The following is a 16,126-nucleotide window of genomic DNA, read 5'->3' as shown; positions in this document are numbered from 1 at the left end:
TTGTAGTTTTCAACTCCAGAATTTCCAATCAGTTTTAGTTGATAATTTCTTTTTATTGGCATTCTCTATTGGATGAGTCGCTGTCATAATACATTCCTTCACTTATTTTTTAATGACAGATAAAATTGTATTATGTACAATATGATATTTGGAAAAATATATATATTATGGAATGGCTAAATCTAGCTAATTTACACATGTGCTCCCTCACAAAGTTATCATTTTTTAGATGTGGTTTTCTTTAGTTCTCTACAACTGCTTTGACATCTTCATCAGCTTGTGACAAAATCTGGGCCCCCTCAAAGAATCTTTCTATTGCCTGGTTTTTGTTTTTATTTTTTCCTCTGTATGGAGTACCCTTTCTTCTTTCCATGTCTTATGTTTTTTTGTTGCCGAACTATGATATGTGTTGAACATAAAATGCTGGACATTTTAGATTATACATTTATAACAATTATGAATTATCAATCCTTCCCGAGTAAGGGCTTGTTCCTGCTGCTAGGTTTTGTTTGTTTATTTGTTTAGTGACTTGTCTAGATTAATTCTGTGGAGTTTGTTTACTTAGAAGTGTATGGATTTTGATGTCACTGCTCGGTTTTTATTTCTTGGCGGTTTTTTTTTTTTTTTTTTTTTTCAGGCTGGCTTTGTAGAGGTCACCCCTCAGTCAGCGTACCTTAGTAAACAACCAGCATTGGGTCAGAAGTTGTGTTTAAACACATTGAGCCATGCATAAGCTCTCCACTTTTTGCCTTTGGATGTCTGTGTGATTTGGGAAATGCTTTCAAAATTCAGGGAATTCATAAGTCTGCCCCACAGTTAGCAAGAGACTGCTAGTTTACAGGGCCTTCTCTGCTTGCTCTGATGGGACGCAAACATGTACTTGTCCATGGACTTCTAGACCACCATGATAATGTCATCTTAGAGGGCTCCTTTGGGCTGTCTCTTTCTTCAGATTTTTCTGTTAAATGTCTAGCTGGCTGGCCGTTTTGTTGCTTGCAAGTAGTGTCCACTAGCGATACTAGTCTTCCCTGATTGTTTCCCACTGTAATCTCCTTGTATTCAAGAGTGTCTTCGAGACTTTCTGAGTTATGAAATCATCTCCCTGCAGCAGGGCAGCAGAACTGCTGGTGCACACGGCAGCCGCCCACCCAGAGCACAACTTCTGAGCCACAGGACTGGGCTGAGGGACAGGAGAGAATTAAAGTAGCCACTCTTTTTGACTGAGATTTATGGAGAATTTTCGAACAAATGTCTCTCAACAACACGCTGTTTGGTCAATTTCAGGAGAGTATAAGTGGTTATTTTTAAAAATTTTATCGAGTTTTGTTGCTGCCTCTTGGGGGGAGATAATACAGCAACATTCTCACAAGTTATTCTTATAGTCCCACCAGGTCAAAATTATTTTGAAATATAACTTGTTAATTCAAAAATGTTAGGAAGTGTTATTTGGCAAAAATCATTATTGACTAGACTTTTTATAATCTATATAAAGTGTATGAAAACTATTAAGAAGGAACTTAATTCTTAGTGCCAGTTTTCAGAGGAATTTATAGCTATAAAAGTTATGGTTTAGTATTAAAATGAGAACTGATGATCTACACCAGCCTGTTTTTTGAAACAGCTCACTTTCTGGCTAGGAAGAAGAAGTGGCTTCGTCTCCCCTCAATGCCCAATAGTCCATTTCTGAATGTCCCAAACGCAGAGACTCAATGACTACAACAAGGAAATTGCACAGCTATTATTTTGCTCAATTAAATATCAACTGATGAATTCAAAGCATTACTATGAAAACATTGATAAGACACTATTTAGTTATTTCACACAACCCATGAACTTTAATGTTGACAAAAGGACATTGCTAAACTAGCTTCCAGGTAGTGCTCTGAAATTCAAAGTCAGGTCACAACTATCCATGAAAGCAGGATTTAAAGCAACACTATCAATACTGGAGGAGTTTTGGTTGTATGCAGTTTGGATGCTGTAGCATGTTGCTCTTAATCAATGTCATCCTAATCTTGTGGGTATCCATTGTTCGGGGACAAGGTAAGTTGAAAACAGATCTGAATATTTTAGTCTCATTCTCAAATGTGTTCATTGGTTGTGTGTGTGTGTGTGTGTGTGTGTGTGTATTTGTAAAAGAATAAATAGATAAGAGCATTTTGAATGAGGGATCATAATATTTATTTGTGAAAATATTTTCTAATATGCAATTAAGGGGAAAATAGAATAAAATTAATTTTCTTTCTTCTCTAAATTCCAAAGTGTCAATAGCCACCAAATATAGAATTTGAAGAGGAATTAAATGATGAAAAATCTGTTATAATAAAGCTAGCAAGGGAAAGAATTGGTGTCATTCTGCCTAAACTCTGCAATGCCACTGACTAGAAAAAACATCCTAGAAATGTTTGGCCACCTTCAAAATATCTATAGAATTTTATTTTCATAAAAAAATTTAATACAGTTAAAATAATGGAATTCTGATATCAATCTAATTATCATTCAACAAAGGGGAGTATCTTTTAATAAAACAACGGTATATTTTTGTTTTTGTATGTAAGCCAGTAAAATGCCAATAAAATGCTTTTTCTGAGCTTTTCAACATATTTTGAAAATGAAAAGAAATCATATGTCACTTCTTTGTTAACACTATAAACTATTTCTTGCAATATTTAAACTGTCCCATCTCACTTCATGTTGAAACAAAAGCCACCATGTGGAAATAATCGCAAACAAAACCTCTAACAAGGTCTAGCTTACTGATTAAACTAAGTATATAAATGAAGTTTCAATCATTGCTCTTTACTCTCTGATTTCTCAAAAGTATATATTTTACTGTTCTGTTGCTTGCTAATTTTTCCATGCGATTGAAGTTTTATTTGGACAGTTTCTCTTCAGACCTGATATTAGAGAAAAATATGCATAATAAAAATTCTTTCCTTTTGAACAAAATACTTATACACACAATAACATGGATGCAATTCAGAATAGTCATGCTAAGTGCTAGAAGCCAGATGTAAAAGATCCCGTGCTGTTTGGCTCCGTGACATGAGACGTCCTGAGAGGCCCATCTGTGGAGACAGGAGGCAGATTCAGTGGTTGCCGGGGCCGGTGGAGGGAGGGGGGCCCTGCACGAGGCAGGAGGCTCCCAGTGCAGTGACTGGGCCAAACCACCTGGGTTGTGCTGAGAGTTCCACAGCCTGGGGAACCTGCTAAGAACCAGTGATTGCTACACTTGAAATCGGTGAATTTTGTGGCATGTAAATTTTACATCAATGAACTTGTTAAAAACCAAAAGAAATCAATGCACATTATAAATATAAACACTTTTTGTCAATTTTTTAAAATGTAGAAAAACTTAAAAATGCTTTTCTTTTAGTATTTCCCCTGACAAAAATTGCAAAACGTGATTTCTGTGGGCTTGAAACTCATTTGTTTCCACTTTTAGCATTGAGTTACAATCACCGGAGAGCAGTTAGCTGATGAGGGAGAAACACTCGCTCTCCAATGACGGACAGCTGAGTCTCAGTTAAAAACACGGAATCCTCTGGGTAGCTCCAGTGAGGGCTAGATCTTCACAGACTCTCCCCGAGGAACTGTGGGAATGGGGTTTCCGGGGTTTCCAGCGTTTCCAGCATATTTTAGGTGCTTTAAACATCTGTTAGAAATGGCACAAAAGGGGATTTCTAAGTGGAAGTAAAAGCAAAAGAAGGTAAGTGAAAAATACAAGTAACATGTAGAATTTCGACAACTCCTAACCTAGAAAAAGATATTCAAGCTTCAATCCAGTCTCTTGGGGAAACTTCAGGAAAACTCTATCGAAAAGTCATCCGGGTATTAAATGTTTTGTGGGTGCTGCACTTTTGAGAGACTGTCCAGACAGCAGAAGCAACACACTGAGGTGGCACTTTTGTATAAACAGAAAACGTGGAAATTCTCAATAGCTGAACATGTGGAAGTTTCCAGAGGTTGATGCCCATCCCCTGTACCCCGCCCTGTGCCTCTCTTCATCTGTATGCTTTGTAAATTAGTAAGTGTAACAAAGGGAAAAAACCTGGAAAAACTGCATGCTTTCAGTAGCAAAATATTTATCAAGCTATAGAGTATGCTTCATGTTGCACCAAAGAAGCTGGAAAGAAAACTAAAATCCCCACCCGTGCCTCGTTGCAACGGCTGGTTCTCTATGAGGAACAGGCAAGTAGATTGCAAGGCCATAAATGCGTGTGTGTGTGTGTGTGTGTGTGTGTTTGTGCGTACAGTCATGTGTTGCTTAAGGAATGGAAATGTTTTGAGAAGTGCATTGGTAAGCCATGTTGTTGTGCACTCACACAAACCTAGCAGGTGTAGCCGGCTATACACCGAGGCCCTACGGTCTAGCCTATTGCTCCCGGGCTACCAACCTGCACAGCGTGTTACTGTCCTGAATGCTGTAGGCAGCTGGAACACAAGGCAAGCACTTGTGTGTCTACAGATGTCTAAATATGTAAAAGATGCAGTAAAAACATGGTACCTATTTTATCATTTTTAAAAAGTAAAAAATGGTGCACTTGTGTAGGGCACTTATCACGAATAGAGCTCCCAGGACCGTGAGTTGTCCTGGGTGAGTCAGTGAGTGAGTGACGGGAATGCGAAGGCCCCGGACGCCACCATGCCCTGCCGTGGACTTTATGGACACTGTGCACTGAGGCCACACTGAATTGGTAAAACCATCGTCTTTCTTTAATAATAAATTACCCATAGCCTGCTGTAACCTTTTTATTTTATAAGGTTTTAATTTTCTTAACTTTTGACTCTTTTGTAATAACGCTCAGCTTAAAACACAAACACATTCTACAGCTGTGCAAAAATATTTTTCTTGTTTTATATCCTTCCTTTATAAGCTTTTTTCTATTTTTAAAATTTTTTATTTTTTAATTTTAAAACCACTTTGTTAAGAACTAGGACACAGACACACACATTAGCCTGGGCCTACAGAGGGTCAGGGCCATCGGCATCACTGTCTTCCTCCTCCACGTCTCATCCCACTGGCGAGTCTTCCCAGGCCGTAGCCAGCGCGGAGCTGGCAGTGCCTTCCTCTGTGATCCTTCTCCAAGACCTGTCTAAGGCGATTTCACAGTTAAGTTTTCTCTTTATAAGTAGAAGAGGTACAAGCTAAAATAATGATAGAAAGTACTGTGTGGCAAATAGGTAAACCAGTGACATAGCCATGTATTGTCATTATCAAGTAATGTGCCCTGTGCATAACTGTGTGTGCTGCACCTCCATACAGCAGGCGGCGCGGCAGAAATGTTCACCCCAGCATCATCCCAACCCTGTGAGCAGCGCGTCACACTGTGACGTCCTGATGGCTGTCACGTGGCTGGGCAATGGGGATTCTTGGGCTCCATTTTACTCTTCAGGGACCACCACTGTGTATGCTGTCAGTCGTTGGCGGAAACATCGTTCCATATGTGGCAATGACTGTATGCGTATATGTGCGTATATAAATGTGCATACGTTTCTATATATACACACATAGGTATGTCCCAGAAGACAGATATTCATAAGGTTTTATTCTAATGTAGAGACAAGAAAAATTATTTTATACTTTTGGAGTGAGTGGTTCTGTGAAGGAGGCCTGCAAAAAGCAGTTAACGTTCATAGCTGGCAGCGTTGCTGATGTGCACAATGAATATCTGATGACTGTTGTAGAATGACTTCTGAAGATGGGGTAGAATATAATTGGAGAATGGGAGCAAAGTTATTCTGGATAGCAAAAATACGTAGGTACGAATACGTGGAAATAAAGTAGTATAATTTTGGAGGGAGGCAAAGAGTATCTGAAAAAGAATTATGATAGGTAATACTGCCAAGAAACAAGTGAGTCTTTTGCAATATCTTCTGCAAAAGCATCAAATGTTAATTTTTAAACAGTGTAAATAAGAAACTTCAAGTTTCGCAAGGTTAAATACCACAGGAATTAATAATTGTAAATATTGTGCAACATCAAACATTACTTCTAGGTAGATGAAAACAAGGAAATACCCTGATTTTTCAGCTGAATTTCTCCATGTTTTTTTTTAAATAAGGAGAAAAATAAATCTATTTGTTAAACAGAAATACTATATTGAGGAAATAGCTTGAACTAAAAAACGAACTTAACTGTTGTCCTCAGAAATAGAATACAATGGCAAGAGTGAGCCCACATGTAAACCGCAGACTTGGGGTGAGGATGGCCTGGTAGTGGGGGGCCTGTGCCTGTGTGTGTTGGGGGTGGGGCAGTGGTGTATCGGAAGTTTCTGTACCTTCTGCTCAATTTTGCCGCGAATATGTTCTAAAAAAAAAAAAAGTCCAATACCTAAATATACAAAAAATAGACTAGAAAGGCATAAAAATTTCACACATTGTCTAAATTGTTTAAATATATCTTGAACCATAGTGTGTATGAATGTTTAAGTGTCTATATGCATAGGTACCATAGTTCCTTAGCAACTGCAAAGGATTGGTTCTAGGACCCTCCTCATCCCCTGCAGATACCAAATTCGAGGGGGGCTCAGGTGCCTTATGTGGAATGGCATAGTAGTTGCATATAATCTTCACACATTCTCCCCTATAATTTAGACTATCTCTAGATTACTCGTTATACCTAACACAATGTAAATGCCATGTAAGCAGTTGTTATACTGCATTTTATTTTTGTTATTTTTATTGTTGTATTGGTATTTGTATTGTTTTTTTTCCTTTTTTCCAGTACTGTTGATCCATGTTGGTTGAATACACATATGCAGAACCATAGATGTGGAGGGTCGATTGTACACACACACACATATTTATATGCACCCACACACACTATGCTAGAGGATATAATTATATGAGAAATTCATCTGTAATTTTCTCTTGGTTCGGCTGTTCTTAGTGATTCTTTGTACTCTGTCTATTAACTTTGCAACCAGAAAATAATCAAAATGATGATATTAATAAACAAAAAAATAAATTACCTTCCCAACATCTTTACTGCATCAGAAAAATGTAGACAGGACAGAGACTTCTGGTGGAGATACTCCCTATACCTGTCAATAAGAATAAAGAAAATAAGTGAATTGAGACCAAAACACAACCCCATCATTCCTCTACCACACACTGTAGATCAGGGAGGTTTGCTACTCGTTAACTCTGTCTGATTCTTAAATTGTTGTGTGGGGCTTTTCTTCTTGAAGATACTGCAGGAGTTCATACTTCCTATCACTCCAACATGTAAATTTCATTTTCAGTAGACAATGGCCTCCTCAAATACTCTTGTCCTGTTAATTAAAAATCTTTCCTTGTTCCTGACTAGTTGAGTATCCTGGAAGGCATTTAAACTAAACGAAAAGAAAAATTATCAGTTAGATGATTAAAATCTCATTTATTGATTGACTACTGTAGATTAGTACTTTGATTCTTCGGTTTTATTTTTTCCAGTGGGACTTTGTGATTTTCCAAAAATAAACCATGGAATTCTCTACGATGAAGAGAAGGCATTTTTCCCGATTTACATGGGGAAATTTTTCTACTACTCCTGTGAATATAATTTTGTGTCTCCTTCAAAATCCTTCTGGACTCGCATAACGTGCACAGAAGAAGGGTGGTGGCCAACACCCAAGTGTCTCAGTGAGTAAATCCCTGATCATTAGGTGACTCTTTGTTCAGTGAATAGAGAAGGACGTGCTCGACAGAATCACGGGGTCTCGACACTCACAGACGTGAGGACAAGGGGGCCAGCAGAGACGGGACGTGTCGTCCCTCGTCCTTCTTTTTTGAAATGCCTTTCATGAAAATAAAAAAAATAAATAAATGTGTCAACCTTCTTGAATTATCCAAAAGAACTATGCATATTGAAATATTTTAATTTAAAAAAACTGATGATTAATATATTTGACTACTAATATTTCTTTCCTAATATTTCTTATATTCATTTGGCAGCAGCTTGAGTGTATTTTCCCTTTTAAAAAGTCATTTTATATACACGAATGTATGCATAAGCGTATGATGTACAATGGCTATAACAGCACTAGGCAATGGAAAGCTTTCAGCTCCAGTTTAATCTGAAGGGGCCACTGTTGTATATGCAGCCAGTCATTCACCAAAAGATCATTTGTTTTGTGCCACATGACTGTATCTATGTATATATACAAGTGTGAATATGTTCACACACACACACATATGTGACCCATAAGAAATATATTCATAAGGTTTTATCCTAATGTAGAGACAAGAAAAATTATTTTGTACTTTTGGAATGGTGGTTTGGTGAAGGAGGCCGGCAAACAGCAGTTAACATTCGTAGCCAGCAGCACTGCTGATGTGCGCCATGAATGTTTGATGCAGAATGAAGTCTGAAGGGTGGACAGAATGTACTTGGAGGATGGCAGGAAAGGGCTGCAAACATACTGTAGTCCTTCAGCAACCAGTGGTTCTGTTTGATTTACAGTTCTCTCAAATATTGCAAAGTGAGGTTTAATATTTTCACTTTTATATTTTCTATAAATCACTTTCTGGTCCTTTAAATTGTATCTATCTTAATTTTTCAATGAAAGTAGAGAGCATAACCACATGATGACAGGTGTATTAGAAAAGAAAAGCAATGGGAGACAGAACAGAGCCAACAAAGGAGATAGTAACGGTCTTTCTCCTGTAAGTGATGTTTATGAGAATTATGAGAGAAATAGACATATGAATGGATATTAATATTTTTTACCTAGAAAAGTTTATAAACATAAAACTTCCTTATAAAAAACATAGAAAAACAGCATAAAATATTTTCCCTCATATATACATCTATAAGAAACATATATATTTCATCACATACATAGTAGCATGGCCTAAATTCTTTTGAAACTTCTTATACTTGATTTCAGTTTTGAAAGTTTACCATTCCTTTTAAAATATTACAAAATGCATTTTTTTACCACTTCCATCTTGAACATTAATCGATTTTTGGTCCTTAGGACTGTGTTTCTTTCCTTTTGTGGAGAATGGTCATTCTGCATCTTCAGGACAAGCACACATGGAAGGTGACACCGTACAAATTGTTTGTGATAAAGGCTACAGTCTTCAACACAATGAGAGCACCATTTCATGTGCAGAAAGTGGCTGGTCCACTCCCCCCAAATGCAGACCCTCCAGTAAGTAAAATGCTATTCTTACAGATCCTCGTATGGTTTGTGATTTTTTTTTAAAGAAATAAATCTATTATCAGGGGTTAAATATAGGTTTTGCCACATATTTCTATCATTATTCATTTAATTTTTAGTTCCAATTGTGTCTAAGTAGATTTGACAATAACATGATTTCCCTACCTATATAAATCAAGTGTATGTACTAAGTAGAAACATTAGACAAGAATTCACTTAGAATTCACTCCTTTATGTTAAAGGAATACCCATGTGTTGTTTATATCATGATTATCAAGTTAAGTGACAACCAATGATGACAAGACTAAAGTGTTAAAAGGAAAATAAGTCCAGTTCTAGTTAAAAATGTCTTATACCTAAGACATTTTAAAAATATTTATCCTTATTTAAATTCATATCAACTCACTAAATCATCAATTTCTAAGTTTTAAAAAGTTCATACTCATGAGAGGTGTGTTTATTTGTGAGTGGCTTAGAATTTGGAAAACGATTCCTTTGGAAACCTGCAGTATACACGAGGGCACCTCCCAGACCTGAGTAAACTCCTGTCAGCCTCACGTTTAGCATCATCCCCAGCAATTGTTCTTGCCCAGCCCGGCGGGGTGCAGCCCACGCCGGCACAGCTTAGCACGCAACCAAAAACTCAAGGACACCCATGAAAACTTCCATAGCTGTTTTTCTCCATAGCACTTTCTCTGTCACTCTGCCCAGTAAATCCGGCCACGGTAGTCTCCAACACTCGGATCTGACTGGTCTCAGCCCAGGTGCAGCCCTGGGCTCTGCGTGGCTTCTCCCTCCCTGCACGCAGTGTAGACAACGCCTCCGGCCAAGAGCTGAGATGGGCATAGACGGTGCTTTGGTGACTGGTGCTTTTGAGGTTTTCTTCTTGTCTCCCCCACCATAGTCCTGTGCCACCTGGTTTCCAGCGTTCCGGAAATATATTTTGTACAATTTTCTAACTTTTTTCCAGTAGGAAGATACATTGATACTAGTTAGTCCATGCTACCAGGAAATGGAGTCTCCAGTACACTTTAAAACATTTTTTATGTTATCAGAGATTATTACATATCTTCCTTCAATTTTTAAATGTAAACCTCTGAAAAATAGCATCTTTTAAAATAGCTTGAATTGTGATCACTTTTCAAAAGCCAGTTATGTCACGGCCTCTTTCAATTAATTGCAAGGGGCTTAAACATGACTAACACTTGCAATAAAAATGAAAGAACAAATTTATTAACTTCATACCTGAAAAGTCCAGTAATTGGACAGGGCTCAAGATTTATAGGCCTTGGTATAGTATCAATACTTCCATTCCCCTCCATCTCATGAACAAGCTCTCTTCAGTTTGTGGGATAATGGCTATTGTCAGTCCAACAATTATATTTTAGAAGCTTGAAAAATTAAGTCAGACCACTTGTGACCCATACGAGCTGGCTCCTGTGTGCAGTTTGTAAGCCTCTGTTAGCCTTTGAAGAGTTGTTTTGCTTTGGGATGCAAAAAATGTCCTAGGCTTAGTTCATATTTTCCCTGCTCCAGAGCTGGGATCGGCCACCTCTCCAATGAGTCCTGGCTCCCTTTAGCAGCAAACGTATTTAGAAACTAAGTCGCCAAAATTAACCTGTTTCAAAAATGCAGCACATTTTTATTTATTTAGACAAAGAGCATAATATTTTGTCATTCAAGTTCTCAGAATATTGCTGCCTTCCCTTTATGCCTGTTACTAAATATTCCACAAATACAATACAACCTACCAAGGCTACCAGAGTAGCAGCAGGAAGTCGGAGTTCCCAGCCTGGAAGTTTTCATCCGAACGCTCTGTTGCCAAGGTTGAGTGGTGACTCAAGAACACATGCGGAGTCGGTGAGGAAAACCAGGCCCGGCCGGCCGCGGCTCTGAGAAAGGTTACTCCATGCCCGTGTGTAAATGATCTCACCTATTTGAGCTAAGATTAGTCATCTGTAAAATGAGGATGTGAAACCAGTACGTTCCTTTCACTTTTATCTTTAACAATGATTCAAACTTTAAAGATTTTGCATTTAGATCCCTGAATTGTTTCTAACGATAGATAGAAGCTCGTATTTTCTGCCAACTGTGTTAGATTTATTAATGAATGTTTAGAGACAAATGGCTCCAGAGAAAGAAGATTAGAGTGGCAAGGGAGGAAACAAAAGAGACTGGATAATGAAATAATGGAGAAAGACACAGAAGGATGAACAATCACTTGAGAGAAATACAGGAAGAGAGCAAAGAAAAAGAAAAGATCTAGGACAAGGGTACTAAACTTTTTCCGAAGTTTGCACACTTTTTGCTCTCAAAAACAAGTTGCGGAAATGCTGATAAAATTGTTATTTCATTCAACTAATCCAATATGTGGATTTAAATTTTGTGGCGATATTAACATTGTACATCACAGACTTTAAAAAACTATACTGGCTTTTCCTTAATATTAACTGTCCTAGAATGAAGGCACATTTTTGAAATAGTCATTTTATATGAAAGCAGCTTCATGCCTTTATTTGGATCTGCAGAAGTGAAGGGAACCATGCCTTACACTAATTTTTCCTACAGATAGCGAATAAATCTTTAAGCAACCCTTTTTATCATATCAAACTATTTTTAAATACCACCATGATTTGCTTACAACAACCTACTTTTGGTCTGGTTTTCCCAGCGTAGCAAGGTTACTGCCAGTGCAAGAAATCATTGTAAAACCCTATTTGCCTGTGTTCCAAAGTAGGTAGCTACATACCACAGTTGTGTAGACAGCACGCCCCGAAGGTGTATAGAACAAAATATGTACAATCTCATTGTAACCCTGATACAATATAATCAATTGTATCTTTTTATCTATTTATGCATACTCATATATATAGAGAGAGAGAGTTCTATCTTACATTAATTTTCATAGGTTCTAACAAATAAGAAAAATTTTACAAGTTGTTTCTACTTTATGTCTCAGTGATACCAAGCTGTAAACCCACATTAAGACCACATTGAGCAATTTCTATAATTTGCGGTGCCTTGTTTTACTAGAATTTATGACATTACTGATTAACCACCTTGTTGATGCTTATTATTATCATCATATCCAAACACCATGTTTGAACATGTTGTTCCACTTGTTGGCCATTTTTAAATTATTAAATAAAACAAGTAGGTTTTTCCTAAAGGGAGTAGAGACATGAGTCAGTAGCTGGAAAGCCGGTGTGGAGAGGGGAAAACGTTACCTTGTTGAGCTGTTACATTTCAGCATGTTTGTAGGTTGGTGAATGAGTATTAGAGAAGAAGAAATTGATCCCACAAAAGAAAGGGGATAATGTATGGAGCAAGGTCTTTGATTAGTTTAAAGGGGAAGGAGTCCAGCACCCCCGTGAAGGACTTAGTCTGGGAAAGCAGGGACAGTAATTCAATGAAACAAGAAATAGGACAATTTATTTGGGATAAGACTACTCATTTGGTAATTCCGTATTCATGTCCTTGGTCATATGCAAAGGGAATTAGATCACTGCAGTGGAATGTATCGCAGCCAATCTTAGCGTGAAGTTGAAACATACATTGACAGGGAAAGATGCCTACAATATTATTTGGAATAAAAAAAGTGAACACAAAAGAGTGTCTGCAATTCATATCAGTAAAAGTAAAACTTTATGATCACATACTGGTAGGTACATGCTATTTCCATAAAACAATAGATGCCCCTGAGAACACAAATGGAAAAGAATCTATTTATTTTCACCTTTTTCTTTAAATAAAAATTGAATTTCAAGGAGTAGAGAGGGAAACTAGACCAGAGGTTTAGATATCTGTTACTCATGCTTCAAATAAAAACTATTCTTAATAATTATATGCCCAGTATTTTTGTGAGTTTTACTTCAGCATGAAAGGAGGCGCTATAACATATTTGGATTGTTAGACTTTGTAATGGAAATTCTATAGTAAATTATTTAGGTTCTCAGAAACCCACTTTCTCTTGAATCCTTGATCCCTGATAGGAAATGCATAGTTTCTACCTAGCTGCTTTCAAGATGTTTTTCTTTTTCTTTACGTAGTTTTATTTTAATGTGTATTGGTTTGAATTTAATTGAGCTTATCCTGTTTGGAGTTTGCTCAGCCTTTAGAATATGAAAATTTATGCCTTATGTCCAATTGGGGAAATTTTCAGCCATTATTTTTTGACTTTTGTTCATCCCAACACCCCTTCTCCTCCCCTTCTGGATCTGTAATTTTTTTTTTGTTTTCTTCTACAGATCTCTGAGGCTCAGTTCATTTTTTAAATTTCCAATCTATTTCAGACTGGGTGATTCACACTGTTCTATCCTCAAGTTGATGGATTTATCCTCTAGTCATCTCCCATTCTGTTAGGAAAGCCCATTCAGTGAGGTTTTTAAAATTTCTGTTATACTTTTTAGTTTATTATTCCTCTTGGGATTTTAAAAGTGTTGTCTATTTCAGGATCTATGTCATCTCAGTGTTGACTACTTTGATTGTCTTTTCTCTTTGAGAATTCCTGATCTGGAAATCAGGAAATCATATCAATATATGATGAGTGATTTTTTTATTTTATCCTGGATATTTTTCATGTCAGATTTTGAGATTCTAGATTTCATTTAAATCTTCTGTTTAATGGGTTCCATTGCTGCAAATCCAGGTTTCTCACTTGGCCTCTGCTGGCCCCACAAGAAAAGGGAGAGGAGTCTTGTTACTTCATCGTGTGGGTGGAGGACCAGGTTCCCAAGCTGACTTGTGTTTCTTTCACGGAGTGCGGAGGGTGGGCACTGGTTTCTTACGATGTTTTCCTGTAGGAGGCAAGATATTGTTAAAAAACCAAAAAAAAAAAAAGAAAAGAAAAAGAAAGAAAGAAAACAGGAAAAAGAAAGGTTTGGTATTGCCTGGCTGCTTCTTTGCTTCTTTTCTTTGCATTTGGCTGAAGAGAAGTGGGGTAACACATGGGTTTGTTATTCCTTGAGTCGAGAGGTCTCTCACCAGACACAATTCTTCTCTACATCTTTCAGAGTTCTCTTACGTGTTTTCTTGTTTGTTTGTTTTATTACGTTATGTTGGGGAGTTTGAGTTGTACTTAGAAGAAGGAGCACATTTCTCATTTTGTCCATGTCAGGAAGCCAGCCGTTCCTTTTCACCTTCTATAAATTTGTCTCCTTTAAATTTTTTTAGGCAGTTGATCTTTCTTTTGTAATGAAAATGAAAACAAAGAGAAAAATATCACTAGAGGTACAATTAACTGTGCAGCATTTTGTGTATAGAAACAAGCGACTTTCCCTGTTTTTCTCAGCCGTCTATCTGTTCGGGGTGTTTTCACTAAGACAGACATTTCTCAGCCCTGGACTACTGCGGAGCAGACATCCTTCTGCACCTTCATGTGTGCTTTCAGTGAGAAAGAACCAAGAGCTTAAATAATGTAGCCGTTTATACGATTAAAATTTCTTCTTCTAATTATTCCTTTCAACAGAAATCACAAAGGTGTTGATATTATATAAAGTGCTGTATTTCTATTTGCCTTATTTTAAACTGTATTTTGATTTGCTGTCTCAATCAATTAAATGATCTTTTTTAGATCCTCAAGGAAAATGTGGGACCCCTCCAGCTATTGACAATGGAGACATTACTTCATTCCCATTACGAGCCTATGCTCCAGGCTCGACAGTTGAGTATCAATGTCAGAACTTGTATGTACTTCAGGGTGACAAGCGCATAACATGTAGAAATGGACAGTGGTCAGAACCACCAAAATGCTTAGGTAAGTACTTTAATATTCCCATGGATCCTGGAGGAGTCAGTGTATAATATTTTGTTATTATAATAGAATTTTCGGAGACAAACACACAACCATTCTGCTGAATTCTTGCCTACCAAATATTTATGTCAGAAAGTGAGAAAGTATAGTTTGGAAAATACTTTTTAATATTTTTATATTTTATTTTCACACTTTTTGTTGGCAGTTGAAAATTATATATATTCATAGTTAGGCTGTGATGATTCTATATATTTATAATGCAGTAATTACCACAATCAAATTAATTAACACATTCACATTGCATGTAGTTCCTATTGTGTATGTGTGTATGTGTACCTGTGTGTGTGTGTGTGTGTGTGTGTGTTGTAAGGACACTTAAAATCTGCTCTCTTACCAAATTTCAAGTAAAAAATATACTATTATTAACTATAGATGTCATGCTCTATGTTATATCCCCAGATCTTTTTCCTCCTATAACTGAAGGTTTGTATCATTTGACCAACACCTTAGTTCAATGAAAACAGCAATGATAGGTTCTAAAATGCAAGGCTCTTTATATAATTGATGTTATGAATCTTTGATAATAACATCCAACTATCAGCACACATTAAACATAGTACCTAGTTTACATGTTGTTTGCCATTTTAACTTTTATAGGATGTTTTTACAGAGTTGGTTTGGAAGGCGTTTTGAAAAAGAATTCCTGAACCATTATACAGCAGTACTAAATGTTTTATGTTCATTTTTTCCTGCTTTCAGAGGCGTGTGTAATATCAGAAGAAATCATGGAAAAATATAACATAACATTCAGGTGGAGAGAACGAAAAAAGCTTTATGCCCAAACAGGTGAAAGTGTTGAATTTGTGTGTAAATACAGATACCATCCAGCACCAACATCTCAACCATTTCGAGCAACATGTCAGGAGGGGAATCTGGCGTATCCCAGTTGTGAAAAAGACACAGGTGGTTATTGGGGTTAATAAAATGCAGGATTAAGGATTTTTGTTATTAAGCCAGTTCTCAATTTTATATTTCAGATATTTTTTAACTCATTGTTATTCATAAGTAAAGATGTTTGTCAATTTGTGATGATGTAATTATAATCTGAGGCCAGCACCGCACTTCTTAGAAGCACCACATTAAAACTTGGCAAACCAGGCCGGGCGCGGTGGCTCATGCCTGTAATCCTAGCACTCTGGGAGGCCGAGGTGGGCGGATCGTTTGA

The 16,126-nt window shown here is 37.1% G+C and overlaps 1 protein-coding gene across 2 annotated transcripts; it reads left to right on the top strand.

Annotated features, from left to right (window-relative positions):
• The first annotated feature begins 1,877 nt into the window (after positions 1 to 1,877).
• On the top strand, positions 1,878 to 16,126 carry LOC138375786 (complement factor H-related protein 2-like). 2 transcript variants are annotated; one of them, XM_069459618.1, is made up of 5 exons: positions 1,878 to 2,043; positions 7,438 to 7,626; positions 8,964 to 9,140; positions 14,722 to 14,904; positions 15,661 to 16,126. In XM_069459618.1, exons 1-5 carry the CDS (start codon positions 1,965 to 1,967, stop codon positions 15,879 to 15,881), a joined length of 849 nt encoding a protein of 282 aa, XP_069315719.1. In that variant the 5' UTR covers positions 1,878 to 1,964; the 3' UTR covers positions 15,882 to 16,126. The 2 variants fall into 2 exon arrangements, with proteins under 2 accessions (XP_069315719.1, XP_069315720.1); XM_069459619.1 differs by lacking the exon at positions 7,438 to 7,626.

This window comes from Eulemur rufifrons, chromosome 27 (genome assembly GCF_041146395.1).
Source record: "Eulemur rufifrons isolate Redbay chromosome 27, OSU_ERuf_1, whole genome shotgun sequence".
Taxonomy (NCBI): domain Eukaryota; kingdom Metazoa; phylum Chordata; class Mammalia; order Primates; family Lemuridae; genus Eulemur; species Eulemur rufifrons.
Note: the sequence above shows the minus strand (reverse complement) of the source record. Positions and strands in the feature narration are given on the sequence as shown.